A 16,777-nucleotide genomic window follows, 5' to 3' on the forward strand; every position below is an offset into this window, starting at 1 on the left:
GGGAATCGAAGTGGACAAAGCTAAGGTAGATCTCATTTCCAATCTCCCTCCTCCCAAAACTGTCAAAGATGTCAGATCGTTTCTTGGTCATGCTGGTTTTTACCGACGTTTCATCAAGGATTTCAGCAAAATTGCTAGACCCTTGACCAATCTCTTAGCCAAGGATACATCATTTGTCTTCTCTCCCGACTGCCTCAAAGCTTTTGAATATCTGAAAAAGGAGCTAACCACAGCTCCTATCATTCATGCACCGGACTGGACCTTACCCTTCGAACTGATGTGTGATGCATCTGATTCTGCGATTGGTGCTGTTTTAGGACAACGGTTTGATGGAAAACCGCATGTGATCTACTACGCCAGTAGGACTCTGAATGATGCCCAGCAAAACTACTCTGTCACAGAGAAAGAGTTTTTAGCTGTAGTCTTTGCCTTAGAAAAATTCAGGTCCTACCTCATCGGTTCCTTAACCAAAGTTTTCACTGATCATGCCGCACTAAAGTATCTTTTGACCAAAAAGGATGCTAAAGCACGGCTCATTAGATGGATTCTCCTTCTTCAAGAGTTTGACATTCAAATTCTTGACAGAAGGGGAACAGAGAACCCCGTAGCAGATCACCTCTCTCGACTCCCAAATGCACCAACATCAACCGTTCCTATCAATGAGCATTTTCCTGATGAACAACTCCTAGAAATCCAATCTGTTCCCTGGTTCGCTGACATTGTGAACTACATAGTCATGAACCAGATCCCTTCTCATTGGTCCAAACAGGATAGATCCCGTTTTCTCTCCCAAGTAAAATACTTTTACTGGGATGATCCATATCTGTTCAAATACTGTCCTGATCAGATCTTTAGGAGGTGTGTTCCCACGGAAGAAGCTAGGAGTGTTCTATCCTTTTGTCATGAGCAAGCCTGTGGGGGCCACTTTGGTTCCAGAAAAACAGCTGAAAAAGTTCTCCAATCTGGGCTGTATTGGCCCACTCTCTTCAAGGATTCATTCGAGTTTTGCAAAACATGTAACAGCTGTCAGCTTTTAGGAAAGGTCACTAGAAGAAATATGATGCCCTTACAACCCATCTTATCCGTTGAACTTTTTGATCTGTGGGGCATCGATTTCATGGGACCATTTCCAAATTCTTTTGGAAATGTGTACATTCTAGTAGCCGTTGAATACATGTCAAAATGGGTTGAGGCGGTAGCTTGCAAAACCAATGATAACAAGGTCGTTGTTAAGTTTTTGAAAGAGAACATCTTTGCCCGGTTTGGAGTACCTCGAGCGATCATCAGTGATAACGGTACACATTTCTGTAACCGTTCTTTCGAGGCTCTGATGAGGAAATATTCAATCACACACAAATTGTCAACTCCTTATCACCCCCAAACCAGTGGACAAGTAGAGGTCACAAACAGGCAGATCAAACAAATCTTAGAAAAAACAGTTAATCATAACAAAAAAGATTGGTCTGTAAAATTATGTGATGCTCTGTGGGCGTATAGAACAGCTTTCAAGGCCAATTTGGGGATGTCACCATACAGACTGGTATTCGGGAAAGCTTGCCACCTACCGGTAGAGTTGGAACATCGAGCAATGTGGGCAATAAAATAGTTAAATTTTGACTCAGACTCGGCAGGTAAGAACAGATTGCTCCAAATAAATGAGTTGGAAGAAATTCGGAATGATGCATACATAAACTCAAAAATTTACAAAGAAAAAACAAAGATTTTTCATGACAAATCAATTTTGCGATAAAATTTCTCTCCAGGACAAAAAGTTTTATTGTACAATTCAAAATTGTATCTTTTTCCGGGAAAATTGAGATCAAGATGGACAGGTCCATTTATTGTCAAACAGGTTTTTTTACATGGAGCTGTCGAGATAGAAAATCCTAAAAATGGTAACATTTTTAAAATAAATGGTCAACGTCTGAAAGCATTTTTAGAATTTTCTACGCTCGGAGAGGAAGAGGTGTTGGTTCTTCATGAACCTCATTATCTGTAAAAAAAACAATATATAATAAGTATAGGCCCAAAATCACAGGCCCATAAAGAAAAAAAAAGAAGTGTTTGGGCCGGCTGGCCCAAAAGCTATCACGTTGGGCATCGATGCCTCCACCATCTGCCTCAAAAACGCAGCCCCCAACTTCTCCCCTTGATTTCTTCTCTTCATCTCCCCAAACCCCATTTCCCCAACCCGAAAATTTTAGTGTTAAAAAAAAAACCACGCAAGTATTTATTTCAAACCCAAAAATTAGGGGATATCTTGTACAATAATCTGAAAAAAATTAGGGTCTTTTATGCAAACCCAAAAATTGTTGGGGGTTTTTATGCAAAAACACATAATCTTCAGGCATTCAATTGGGTATTTATTTCAAATTATGAAAAATTATAAAAATATTGTCACTTGCCAAATTAATAGAGTTAAGTAATAATTGATCAAATTGGTAGATTTTAAATTTTCTAATTCATAGTTAGTGACATATTCAAGTTCACCTTTTATGTTAACTCCAAATAAAATTCTTAAGAAATGATTTTTCAACTAGTATACTTTACTTAAGTCTTACCTTAGACTATTAATTAAAAATAATGAAATTTTTTTTGCATGCTTAACTTAGAGTTGAAAATATATTTTTCAAGTTATCTTGATTTACACATTTTTTTAAAAGACTATATATACTTACACATATATATATATTAAAAAAAACTAACCTTATAAAAGAAGAGTGCGAAAAATGGGCACCACCGAAAAAAAAACTCTTAAATTCAAGGTGATTCTATCTTATAAAGCCTAAGTTGACTGAGCAATTAAGCCCAAGGAGTATCTCTATACTTAATGACCTAAGCCCAATTGGGTTGGGATTCATTGGCCCAAAACTCGTTAAATGGTCACTTAGAAAGCCCGTTAAAATAGAAACAATCACCAAGAATTAGAGAGTGAGAAAAAAAATATATATGTAACACTAACCATTGTTTTTATATATTGTTGTTTTGTATATATGGTCTTGAAAAATAATTTTTGATCAAGAGATTTGAGAGTTATTTAAAACAAAGAGTTAGCATGTTCTTTTCAAAACTTTTTAATTAAATTTCTAAGATTTGACTTGGTTTTGTATTGCTATAATGAAAAAGATTTTCTAAGGGATTTACATTGGAGTTATATATAAAAACGTTTTCTTGATTATTAACTAGCTTCAATTAGAATGTTTAAATATATCAAGGAAAATTTGTTATTTACTGACTTATGTAACTTGGCAAGTTGACCGAATTTTGTGGGTATATTCACTACAAACCCTAACGAGACTACAACTCGTCCACTAGGGTAACCTAGGGGTTTAAAGGCTTGTTGTATTAGCTAAATACAACCGCGATTCCTGCGAAAGTGAGTTAGAATTTTCTTTTTATTTTCTTTGCTAGAGGACCAGCAAAAGTTTAGGTGTGGGGGTATTTGATAATCATATTTTTATTACAATTTTATATCCTCATTATCTATTTTACATGAATAAATACAGCACTAATAATTGCTTTTATCTTTAATTGTAGGTTAATAAAAAATAAAATCCCAAAAATCCCATCTCTCAACAAAGACCCTTGAGTAAATGAAGAAATAAGAGAATTAATTTTTGAAAATCACATGTGTGCAAGGAACCGGATTTGGACTTGGATGCAAATAGTTAGAATGAAGTGGGCTTTTATGCAAAAGATTGCAAAATCAAACTTGATTGCTGCATGTTCAAAAGTGGACCGGAGTTGATTTTTGAAATTTAAAAGCATTGAAGACCAGCTGCTGGACAAAGGGACATTGGCTTTAATTCACATGAATGAGCCGGTTACTTGGGCTTGCTTGGATTTTTGACTTTGAAAATCAAATGCTTTGATAATGCTTGAGTGGGCCGAAACCAAATGGAAATGATTTTTGAAAATCAAATGAGCTCTGGACCTTTGTTGCATGAATGAGTTGCTGGGCCGAAAATCATGAATGAGTTGCTGGGCCGAAAATCATGAATGAAAATTAATTTCTTACTCAAATGAAGACCGAATTTTCAGCTGGGCCGCTGCTTGTTGCTGCTTTCATTTTGAAAATCAATTTAATGAAAATTGGGCCTTGGAAAATCAAATGAAGATTGGAAAATCAATTCAAAGGTGGTGGAGATTGTTACTTGGGGCTCAAGACAAATCTAATGGCTCATATTCATTGAAGATTACTATAAATAAGGGTAGAGAGTGAGGGGTTAAGGGTGTGAAAATTTTGTAAACTCCTTTTGGAGAGGAGGGCTACTTTTAATTGAGAAGGCCTTCCAAAAATTATAACTTTAGTTGCAATTAATAAAAATAATTTTTTTCCTCTTTAAATTTGTTCTTTCTCCTCTTTGTGGAATGATGAGGATGGAGATGAAGAGCAATTTGAAGGTTTGCATTTCTTTTCTCTTTTATTTCTTTTTAGTAATTTCTTTATTATTGCTTATTAGTTAGATTTAAATTCATGCTTGTAGTATAGATTTACTTTCTTGTCTTTTTATTTTCTTTTTGCACTTTAATTTGTAGAGTAGATTTATTTTTCTTGCATTTAATTTCTGCAATTTATTTTGTAGTTTAGATTTTTATTTTCTTTGTAATTAGATTTATTTCTTGTTCATAGTTTAGATTTTTCTTTTCTTTTTAATTTTGTAATTAGTCTTCTTTTTCTTGTTTTTATTTCTTAAGATGTGAATTTAATTCTTATAGGAATCTTAGAATTGTATGAAACTAGTCTAATTTCCTTTATATTGTATGAATTATTCTCTTGCACTTAAAATGTTCATGTTTAGGATAATCAACTAGAGAACTAATCGGTAGAAGAAGAATTTGATAATCTATGCTTATCTTAAATGGTTTGATAGGTTATGCTTATGAATTCTAGGATTATTATCATGTTGTTGTTCTTATCATGAATAGTAATTTTTATCTTAGATGATAATTTGATAGGTTACACTTTCCTTAAATGGTTTGATAATCTATGCTTAATAAATCTAAGTTGAAATATGATAAAAGAGAATAGTTTATATTTTGTAATTGAAATTGGTTAGTGGATTATATTCTAGATTTCTTACCTCATTTGAATCCTTCATCTTAATTTTGTTAAATTTTCTTTTCATTCTTAGTTTTATTTCTTGATTTTATTAATTCATATTTCTTGCCTTGTGATTTCATTTATTCTTTGATTCTTTCTTCTCTAAAATTCAATTTATTATCTCTTGCACATAAATCAAAACAACCACTCATCAAAATCACACTTATTCTTTATTCCTAATTGTCACGCACAAAACATAAGAACCATTTCTAATAATCTCTTAAAATCACCTTCCTCGTGGGATCGATATTTTTATACTATAACTTGATCAATTGTGCACTTGCAATTTTGGTACATAATTATGCCGCATCACACCGCATCATTCCTCGCCTAATTATAGGCTAACCCTCAAGCCACTGATTAATGAAATGTGGTGGATAGATCATCTTTAGATCAAAATGTGTGCCCCACGTCGCCTTGAATCTCACTCATGCTAAAGAAATAGGAACAAACTCGGATGGTGACACATGACCTGTAATGTTAGAGAGCCTACAACTACAATAACCACCTAGATGTGCCTAGGTGGTGATGTGTTCTAAATATAAATGTTGCAAGAGTGCATAATTTTGTGTGTGCAGCATGCAATTGTTGATCACATGAGGAAGATGTGTTGTAAAAAAGATACTAAAATGGTTCTTGAATTGCAATAGAAAAGAGAAGGTAGAGATTGGTTTGAGTGTTAATTTGATGTAAATAAAAAGTTAAAGCAAGATGGAAATTAAAACCAAGAGAAAATAAATAAATAAAAGAGTTAAAGAAAATCTAGTTATAAAACTAAAATCTGGAAATTAAAACCAAGAGAAAATAAATAAATAAAAGAGTTAAAGAAAATCTAGTTATAAAACTAAAATCTGGAATTGAATCCACTAGCTAATCCTATTTAGATTTTAGAAGTACTCCTTTTTAATTCTCCTGCCACTAGATGTCTTAAGCATATATTATCAAGTGATTTAAGAGAAGCATAACCTACCAAATTTATATTCAAGCAATATCATCATTCATGAATAGAAATAAAAAAACTAGATAACTATTCTGGAATTTAAAAAGCATAAACTATCAAACTATTTATGATAAGTATGGCATATCAAAAAAAATTTCTACCAATTATTATTCTAGTTGATTATCCTAAGCATGATAAATTAAACACAGAAAGAAAGCAATTCAAAAACCAAATAAAAATAAAACTAGCTTCCACTAGCATAATAAACTAGCAATCCCACCAACAACACCCATTTTCCCATAAAATAAATGTATCATTGACAGGCTATCATCAAGGATACGTCAGCGGCATATGTCACGTCGTCAAGGATAAATATCCTTGACAGCCTACACATTCGTTCTTGATGGTGGCACCATCAAGGATATCTATCCTTGACGACAATCAGTCAAGGATGATATATACACCCCTGACAGCAGCTTTGTCAAGGATGTACATCCCTAATAGCTGCCCACTAAGAATGTATATAACCTAGGAAAAAAAGAACACTCAAATTTAAATATTTTCTTGTATGTACAAATATCTTGTACACGATAATATTTCAATTGAAAATATAGAAAACCACATCAATGAACACAATATTCTCCTCGTAGGCTCATAATATCAAAGAAACCACAATTTACTTATACCAAAGACCTACTCATAGCCATTTGAAATATTTCATGACATTTAGAGAGAAATAAATACACTTTTCAGCTTGGGAATAGTAAAAGTAGTCTCTATTTCCTTTAGTTCACCTAGTAGGTTGTAGAAAAATCGTTTTTTCAATCATTTGAAAAATGAAAAAGAAAATCAAAAGTTTTGTAACTCTAGCTCTAATCCATGTTTTAATTGGGTAATTTAATGTGTTAAATAGGAATAAATGTGATAGGAGTTATAGAATGCAAAGGGACTTTGAAAGCCCTAAGTAAATTAATCCCTCATAGCTTCATGCACACAAACAAGAAAAAAGAAAAGAAAAGAAAAGGACCTGGAGAGTACAGAGAGAAGAAGAGGGAAGATTAAGCTTCAAAAGGTTAGTGATTCAATTTTATTTATTTACTAATTAATTATGAATAGTTGTAGAAAAAAAAAAAAACCTTCACAGCCACCGACGTTGATTCCGGTGACATTCGACGACCTCGGGCCAAGCCTAGATCTAGGCTCTTGCTGGAGGTGGCTGCTCCAGTTACTTAACCCAAGCAAACCCAATTAGGTTCATAAGCAGTCAACAAAATGGAAGAGATAAGAGGAAGAAGAAAAAGAAAATTTTCGCTAGACCCCTAGAAATACAGATAGGAACAAATGTGTAAAGCCTATAATGAAGTAACATATGCTATCTTTCTAAGCAACAAATGCTATCTTTCGCCACAAAAAATAAGTCAAGATATATAATTATTAACATTTTTGTGATGATTTTTCGTAAAAAAATAAGTCAAGATATATAATTATTAACATTTTTGTGATGATTTTTCGTATGTATCTTAAGCAGTGTCATAACATTAGGCAAACAAACTTGTGATGATTTTTCGTATGTATCTTAAGCAGTGTCATAACATTAGGCAAACAAACTGATAACACTCCAGGACAGGTACATCATAAAATCTGCATCTAAAAGACTTGAATAAAACCTGAGATTAATATGATGGTTATTCTGCTTTTATGGATAGAACATCGCAGTGAAGTTTATGATTCTTATGTTTACAAAATATGAAGGTCTCTTGATGGATCTAAACTTGCTTCAGATTCTTTTGTTCCTTTCATACTCCCCACACCAGTCTTCATCGTATAGTTTCATGTGCAAAATCATGAGCCATAACACCAGGATAAATTGTCTTGAAGTCACTACACAAAAACTTTTGTTATGAATCTCAAATGGGCAATGATATAGATTTTTTTGGGAAAATACTCATAGCATCAATATTAAATATATTATTTAGAAATTAAGTGATTTTGTGAGATGAAAAAAATATGACGTGACAGTCCATAGAGGGTTGATTTTTTTGTTATCATATATAAGTATTAACATTTTTGTGTCTTGCTTAAGATTATCGATGAAGAAGCAACATATTCCTTAATGTCTTCTCATTTTAAGCAACATATGCTATCTTTCGCCACAAAAAATAAGTCAAGATTTATAAATGTCAAAACAGAAAAACTTTATAATATTTAAGTGACAATCATGATATAAGGCCTAGTTAAAAAACGGGTGCATAAGATGTCTACCACGGTCCACGGATTAGCGCACAATGTTGAGGGACAAGTCAAAGGGGTGCACAAGAGGACTACCACGTACAACGTTGAGGGACGAGTCATTACTCATGCCCACAAGTCAAGACGGGCATCAAAGTGAAGTTCAAATTTATTTACAAGTTTGTCATTCAAATAGAGGTGGAAGTTAACCGAATAATTAATAAACAGTTCGGTTATTATTCGTCCTGATATTCGATCAAGTTCGATTCGATAGTTCATTTTGTACTGAACAAATAATTTTCAGTGTTCGGGCTTATAAATGAATAGAATTTAACCAAAGGTATGTTCGATTCAGTATTTCATTAACTATTCGATAACTTTTTACATTTTAGTCCTATTAATTGAACTTATTACAAATATTGCTTATCTAAATTTTTATTTACAAACACCACCCATATAAATAGGTAAGAGTGGATTCTAGGGCTAGGGTCTTCACTTTGCTCCTATCCGCCGCCTCCTTCAGATCTGATTATCGGCTCCTCTCTCCTCTCTCTCCCCTCCCTCCTCCTTCAAATCCGACTCCAAGTGGATTCAAGGCTAGGGTTTTCACTGATCTCCCTCGAAGTTTTTCGTTCATTCCTCCCTCGAAGCTCGTCGTCCCTCGATTCTCGTCGTCGACTTTGAGATTCGTCGACTCCTCCCTTGAATCTCGTCGTCGACTCCGAGATACGTCGACTCCTCCCTTGAATCTCGTCGTCGACTCCGAGATTCGTCGACTCCTCCCTTGAATCTCGTCGTCGACTCCTCCCTTGAATCTCGTCGTCGACTCCTCCCTGCTCGTCATCCCTTGAAGCTCGTCGTCCCTCTCGGAGATCGTCGTTTACTCCTCCCTCGACTGTCTTCCCCCTCGAGTCATCAAGATGTAAGTTGAAGCTTAAAGTTACCATTATTCTTGATTTTTAATTTATACTAATTGCTGAAGATTACTTGTTTATGCCTTTAACAGATAATTTTGCACAACTTGATATCAAAACCATGAAACTTGATAATTTTGCACAACTTGTTTATGCCTTTTACAGATAATTTAACTAAACGAAGCGAATTCGAATTTTGAATATTACTCGAGTCAAATTCGAACACGAATACGAGTAGTGCTATTTGAGCCGAATTTGAATTCGAAATAAGGCACTAATCGTTCAGATTCGATTCGTTTCCACCCCTACATTCAAATTCCTATAACGCATACCGTTGGATCTAATGGACGGTATTGATTGAAATGAGGAAATCGGAACAATTATACTCTAGGGCTCTAAGTCTCAGCCGCTGCCTGCAGCTTCAGGTCATTTCTCTCTATCATATCATCCAAAATTTTCTTTGTTCTCTATAATCTCACAAAGAACAAAATCATATTTTAGATTATTAATGAGAATTTGGCATGCAATTAGGGAGGATGGCTCTGTTCTTTGACGATGGATGATGTCGATGGTGATGAAATCAAGTTCTCGGATTGGGAGGTTTTGGAAATAAAAAAAAAGGTAATTTTCTTTGTTATTCTAAAATTGTTCAGATTTCAGTCTATCAATTCATTATAAGGGATAGGACATTATTTTTATTTGCATCTATTTATTGTTAGAATAGTACAGTCTATCAATTCATTATAAGGGATAGGACATTATTTTTATTTGCATCTATTTATTGTTAGAATAGTATATACTGCCACTATAATAATCTGTGGTTAATTTCCTGTTATTATGGCATGTTTATGACTTTGGTTGATGGATTCACATGTTCTCTTTTCTATATTACTAGTATAGACATCCTTATTGATTGTTTTGAATTTTTTCCGTGGACGAACAAATGGTGGTGACACAAAGGAAAAAGTTGTCATAGAAGACTATTTAATTAATCGAAAGATTTTCATGTTGACCTATTAAACTAGAAAAGTTGTTGTTAGGCCCAAGTTGTATTTAAAAAGGATACAAATAAAATTTAGAAAACCCCTAGAAACTAGAAATATTAGTTTTATACCAAAATAGTTTGAGTATGGAATCTTTAGGTTTTATGCATTTTGTATGATTATAGGTTTGATCGAGGAGTAGGCTCTTGGAGTACAGTTCTCCAAAAGTGTTATCAAATCTCTCGAGTTGAGTAGATTTCTTCTCATTAGATGTTTTCTATTATATAGTATTTAAATGATAATTTATTTTTGTATAGAGAAATTGTGGATTAGACATGTTATTATGTTCATCACTAGTAATTGTTAACAAATTTAAATTGTGATAGCTATTTATCTTTTATAAGGTAAATATTGTTTTAGTATATGAGATTATTGAAAATGTATCATTTTAAATTTACTGTTCAAATGCATTTATTAAAGAGTTCTATTTGACAAAAATAAATTATCTATCCCTTTAGATTCATGAATATTCTACTTTCATGAAATTGATATGAGAAAAGTTTGTAAAAGCATTTATATTGCTTTTCATACTAGTAAAAATTATGAGTGATACTTTGAGCGAAAAGAAAAGTGTTTTAAATATCAAAAATCCTTAGAAGTATGCTATGGAGTGAAGTGATTTGTTTAAACCTACCATATGATATTGAATGTACCAACCAGTGTTAAAGTGACATTTTTGGCAAAAGTGAAGTGGCATTCGGGCAACCTATGGCAGTTCATAGATTCAAGTCTAGCTTGGGCAATTGTATCCAAGCTTGCCTCTTTTTTTTTAGTTCTTAAAACTCCTTTTTTAATGAGATTTTATTTATTTGCATATGTATTTCTCAGAACCACAAACTTGCGCGATTTCTTAGAAAAAGTGGTTTTGATACCACTGAATCAGGTTGACAGTATTACTTTCTTGATTAGTTACACCATCATCCCCTTGTTTAGACATACATAGCTTTAGTCACCCACACAGTCTTCTTTTTAAACATCTCTCCACCTCATGCCCAAGCTTTTACAAACAGTGCACCACTTTGGTTATATGCTCATAAACAACAAGTTTTTTGAACACAATCCCATTAGGTCCCTAACATCAACCAAATCTTACTGCATATGTATTTATCAGAACAACAAGCTTTTACAATCCCATTAGGTCCCTACACAATCTTACTGCAGTCTTGGACAAACTCCTTGCTGCTCATAGATTTAGTTCTTAAACTCCTTTTTTTAATGACATATTGTCTATTTGCATATGTATTTCTCAGAACACCAAGCTTGCACGATTTCTTAGAAAAAATGGTTTTGATACAATTGTATAAATGGCTTCATTGTTGTATGTACTTTTGGGTTTTCAGGTTTTCATTATCCACTGATGTTTGAGTAATACTTGGTTACAGATAGTTGAAGTGTACGGGCTTCAACAACAAAAATTATTACCATTCTGTGCAGAGTGTAATAGACCTATGAATTTCTTCTTGATGACATTGGCTGAGGCACAAGAACGGAAAAAATTGCCTATACGACAAGAGAAGATTCGAAGCTTCGAAATCAGAGAAAATTTAATGAAGTCGCTGGAGAGCAAGGAATCTGAAAGTGTTAGATTTAAAGAGTGTTTGGATTGTAAATATTTTGTACCATGCTAGAAAAAATTGCCTATACAACAAGAGAAGATACGAAGTTTCGAAATCAAAGAAGATTTAATGAAGTCGCTGGAGAGCATGGAATCTGAAGGTGTTACATTTAAAGAGTGTTTGAATTGTAAATATTTTGTACCATGCTAGGATCATTTTATACCACGGATAATATAGTTGACTTACTCTGATTAGAAGAACAATTTTTTTTTCTCCTCTTTTATACCATGCTAGGATCATTTTATACCATGGATGCGATCAATTTTTAGTCTGACCATATGTACCTAGACTTGGAGATGTTCTAAACAGTAAAAGATTAAATGAGATCTCTTTTGTCTTTTGGCTAATTTGACGTATGTGTTCCTGCACTTTGTTTGTTGTACAATCTTTCACTGTTTACGCCAACAAGGTAAAAGGTTAAAGTGTGTATGTGTGTCTAAGTGGGATGGATAGCTACAGTTCATCCAAGTTAAGTTCTATGTAAAAGAGCTATGGGATTTTGCATCATTTAGTAATTCTTTGCTAAAAATCAGAGAGTATGGACATGGTTTCTTTGCTAAAAACCAGCTTAGATAAGGCTGGACTGGAGTTCTTCCCATGTACTTGACTATGAAGTTATTCTTTTTATCCTTATATCACAGCCAGAGTTGGGTATCCAAAAGATTTTAATTGTAGATTGGGATGTACATCAATGGCACGCAAAAAGCATTTTATAGTGACCCTCTGGTTTTGTTCTTCTCCATACACAGGTACCGATTTTGGTGGTTGTTTCTTAATTTTGTCCACATAAATTTTCTTTTCTTGTTATCATGTTTTTTCCTTTTAACTTTTCTTGTTGATTCTAATTCTCATAGCGTATGCTAAGACTTCTTTTTAATGCCATGAAGATGAATTCATTTAAGTTTCAAAGGCAACAGTTGACCTGGAATGTTGTTGGTCAGTTGTATAAATTGTTTGTAATTTGCATGATATGGAAGAAAAAATGGAAAATGGAAAACTTATGGAAACAATTTATCATGTTTAATCGCTCCTGTGAGCAGTCCATGGAATCTTGATGTGGTGAGAGATATCATTATATATGTCCCTTTTAATTTCGTTTAGCAGGATAAAGAAGATGGTAATAAATATTTACAGTCTTTTGGGGTGCTTGGAACCTTTGAATTCTAATAAATTTTTTGTTTGCTATTTTTTTCTTTGAATTCTAATTTGGGGGCTTAGAATTCTAATATTTTTTTTTGTTTGCTTATTTTTTTCTTTGAATTCTAATTTGGGGCCTTTGAATTCTAATAATTTTTTTGCCTTTGAATTCTAATAATTTTTTTGTTTGCTTACTTTTTCTTTGAATTCTAATTTGGAGCCTTTTTGTGTGGAAAGTCGATCTCATTGAAGAATCCATTACAACTTTAAACGTTACAATAAATTCACGAAATTAGCTTTTTTATAAGACTTTCAATCAACAATTACAACTTTTTTTCAAACTACACACAATAATAGTTCTAACTCCTATTGCTTGTGCGGGATCGTTGCTGGTACCGGAGTTTATCCGTGAACCATCTATAGATCAGATCCGTTTAGTAGAAGAATTGATCAGAGCTCCTACTTCACAAAAGAAGTATTCGCTTGAAGCACTGAGATCGACCAAGCGAAATCAGTAGCTCTTCTCGAGATTAAGACTAAGCCTAATCTCAAGGAACGGACGGGGAAACATGTTCAGATCCTTCGAAAGCCTTCCTCTTTTTGTTGAAGTTCGCTGGGATCTGACTCGCCTTCGCTGAAAATTCGTGCTCCTTTGACTCCTCAATCCAGCAGCACTTCGTCCTCTTGATAAAATTTCAGATCAGTAAAATGGAGGCATTAGGCTCATATTTATAGGGCTTCGGATGCGGGTATTCGGATGATAATAAGAGATTTGACCTTATCTTCAGTCAATAATGACCTAACCATGTTTGTGGATGATATTAAGTCAGTTGGGAACAACTGGAATAGATAAATCCTGCGGAAACCGCTTAAAAACTGTTGAAAACGCGTTTTGGGGTCGAAGCTGCTCGACGGTCGTTGGTGACCCGTGTGGGCGCGTGTCGCGGGTCACCAATGGGTGACCCGCGCGACCGCGGGTTACCTATTTGTGACCCGCGTGCGCACGGGTCACCAGGTGGTGACCCGCGCCCCCACGCGAGTTGAGACTATTTATGTCTTTTCGTATTTCGGTGTTTCTCGACTTTCTCGGACTTGTATTCTCCACATTTTTGCGTATTTGGTTGACTAGTTAGCTTGTACGTTTCGCTGGACCGACCGATGAACGCGTCGGTCACTTGGGGCTGCCTGATCAGCGTGTTAATTGACGTGCGCAAGTTGAATGACGTGCGCATCTGATCACTTGGCGTTGACTGACGCGCGCGAACCGACTGACGTGCGCATCCGGTCACTTAGCGCTAACTGATAAGCACGGGGGTCACTTGGAGCTGCCCGACGCGTGCGTCGGGCACTCGGATAATCCTTCTCTATTTGGATGATGACGTTCATCGTCTTCTCTTATTCTCGAGCAATGTGCGGGAACCTATAGGCAGTTTTAGATACCTATAGATACCCCTTTCAAAGTGTTCCAGTCTCATTCTTTTATAGAGGAGTCTGAAATGCTTTGGATGTGATAGACCCCCACCTTCAATCGGTGTCAAAGGATCTGTAACTGGCTTCAGTTCTTGATTTCTCTACATTTTAGTCTATTCAGTATTTTGTCGAATATTAAAATTCTTCCGGTGCCGTGTTTATCGTCTGACCGTTGTCGAAGTCTCGAATCGAAATTAGTGAGTTGATTTTGGCTTGTGTCATTGAGTTGACTTTGAACTAATTATCTGTATCGCAACGTGTTGACCGACGTTGACCTAGGGCAACGCATTGATCGACGTTGATCTTGGGGTTTCTTATCAATTAATGTTGACTTTCATAGTAACGCGTTGACCGACGTTGACCTAAGGCTACGCGTTGACCGACGTTAACCTTAGGATTTCGTATCAACGCCGACAAGGTAAAAGGTTAAAGCCAAACAAGGGGCAACATTAGATTATGACCTTCTTTATGTGTGTGTGTCTTAGTGGGATGGATAGCTACAGTTCATCCAAATTATGTCCTATGTGAAAGAGCTCTAAATGAGTCCAAGAAAATTTGTTGGCGGGGTTGGTAATGGCTTTATATTTTGCCCTGATGTTGTGGGGGTTCGAACCACCTCAGCCTTCTCTTCTAAATAAGTTTTATTTATCTTCCAAACACTTATTAATCCCTCAAAGAGTTTGTCCTTTTTTATGTAAACCCGAAGTTTTATTTTGAAACCATTTAAGAAAGTTTATTTTATCTTCCATACACATTAATCCCTCAAACATTGCTACTAGGTCCTCTTAAGTTATTGAGAAGTTTGTCCCTATATCATTGAAATTACTATTAGTCCCCTCAATTATTAAATTATTTTGAAATTAGTCCTCTTAATAATTAAGTTAGACGCAATAGCTAGATAGATTAATTTGAAGAAAATTAGGAGAATCAATGGGCCTGATAGAAATTTCAACGACTTAAGGGATTAATGGGATAATAACTTTAAAGTTTGCGACCCAAGAGTAATTGCAATGATCTAATGGGCTAAATTCAAAATTGTAAGCTGCAAGGGGCTCATGTCAAAAACCCTAGGTCTCTCTACCCTACAGTCAATTTTATTTTTAAGAGTTTTTACATAAAAATCTCATGTCAAAAACCCTAGGTCTCTCTACCCTACAGTCAATTTTATTTTTAAGAGTTTTTACATAAAAATCACATTTACTTTTACCCAAATGAATAGATATCACTTTTAATTTTTATTATGGAAACAACCTTTAATTGCTACCATGGTTACGGTGTCACACACTTTTGGGCATTTCTGATTAAAAACAATATCCACAATATCATAATGGCCCTTACCGCCTCCTCTTCTTTCACCGTAATCTCCCTCTAACAAGTTATGGTAGCGAGTTGAGAAGGAGAGTGAGAAAGCTGATGCACGGGAAAAGCGAAGGGGTGGGTGAGAAGTTAGCGAGAGAAGTTGTTGCGGGAGAGGAGGAGGAGGATGGAGGAAAGAGGGAAGGGGTGGGTGAGAAGTTAGCGAGAGAAGTTGTTGCGGGAGAGGAGGAGGAGGATGGAGGAAAGAGGAGAGCGCTTGGGGAGATAGCCGGAGGAAAGTGATGAGAGTGAAGAAATGGATAACAAAGAGGAGGAGGGTATTATGGGTATTTATAGTCGTTTAAATCTACTCGCTTATAGAAAATACTTTTACACATAAACTGAAAGTTGTATCACTATTTATTTTTTGACCACCCACTTTCCTGTCGACTTAGATCCAACATATTCAAAAGAATTAATTTTAAAACGCTTTGTATACAACCATTTGGTATATAATTTTGGTATATTTCACTTTACCTTGTGATATCTTTATTAAAATGATTGGATGCATAGTGTTTTTTTTAACCAAATGTTTAAACTATTACTTTTTGGTTTCTTCACATAAATGTTGCGATATCGCTCGGGTCAATTCTGCTAGTATCATGTCATACTATATATGAAAATTAGATAGAGTTTCATATGTGCTTGTTTATTTGTGTTCTCCAACTCAAATGGGCCCCACATCTAATGTCACTTTCTTTAGTTTCTCATCTATATTATGATTAACAATAATTCCCTTGTAGATCTGAACACAAGCCAAGTTCGGGCTAGACCCGGCCCGAAACCCCTTGTCCTAGGCTCGAATGGGTCAGGCCTTGAATGACCCATATTAGACCAAGTCGGTCTTGAGCTTGGGTGTTTTGGTTTGGGTGATGCACAAACTCGGCCTGCTGACCTGGCTTGTCAAGCTATGGGCTAGGCCCGATCTGGTTAAGACATGTTAAATTCTTATTGTTTTACTAATAAAT

General features: G+C 35.0%; 1 protein-coding gene across 3 annotated transcripts; it reads left to right on the forward strand.

Moving 5' to 3' along the window:
* On the forward strand, positions 8,773-12,195 carry LOC109822712. Of its 3 annotated transcripts, none has more exons than XR_002242242.1 (4): positions 8,773-9,195; positions 9,353-9,612; positions 9,719-9,808; positions 11,613-12,193. XR_002242242.1 is itself a non-coding variant. In XM_020388943.1 (4 exons), exons 1-4 carry the CDS (start codon positions 9,550-9,552, stop codon positions 11,994-11,996), a joined length of 399 nt encoding a protein of 132 aa, XP_020244532.1. In that variant the 5' UTR covers positions 9,205-9,549; the 3' UTR covers positions 11,997-12,195. The 3 variants fall into 3 exon arrangements, 2 of the variants coding, with proteins under 2 accessions (XP_020244532.1, XP_020244531.1); XM_020388943.1 differs by lacking the exon at positions 8,773-9,195 and having other exon boundaries at positions 9,205-9,612; positions 11,613-11,839; positions 11,978-12,195; XM_020388942.1 differs by lacking the exon at positions 8,773-9,195 and having other exon boundaries at positions 9,205-9,612; positions 11,613-11,808; positions 11,947-12,195.

This window comes from Asparagus officinalis, chromosome 8 (genome assembly GCF_001876935.1).
Source record: "Asparagus officinalis chromosome 8, Aspof.V1, whole genome shotgun sequence".
Lineage (NCBI taxonomy): Eukaryota > Viridiplantae > Streptophyta > Magnoliopsida > Asparagales > Asparagaceae > Asparagus > Asparagus officinalis.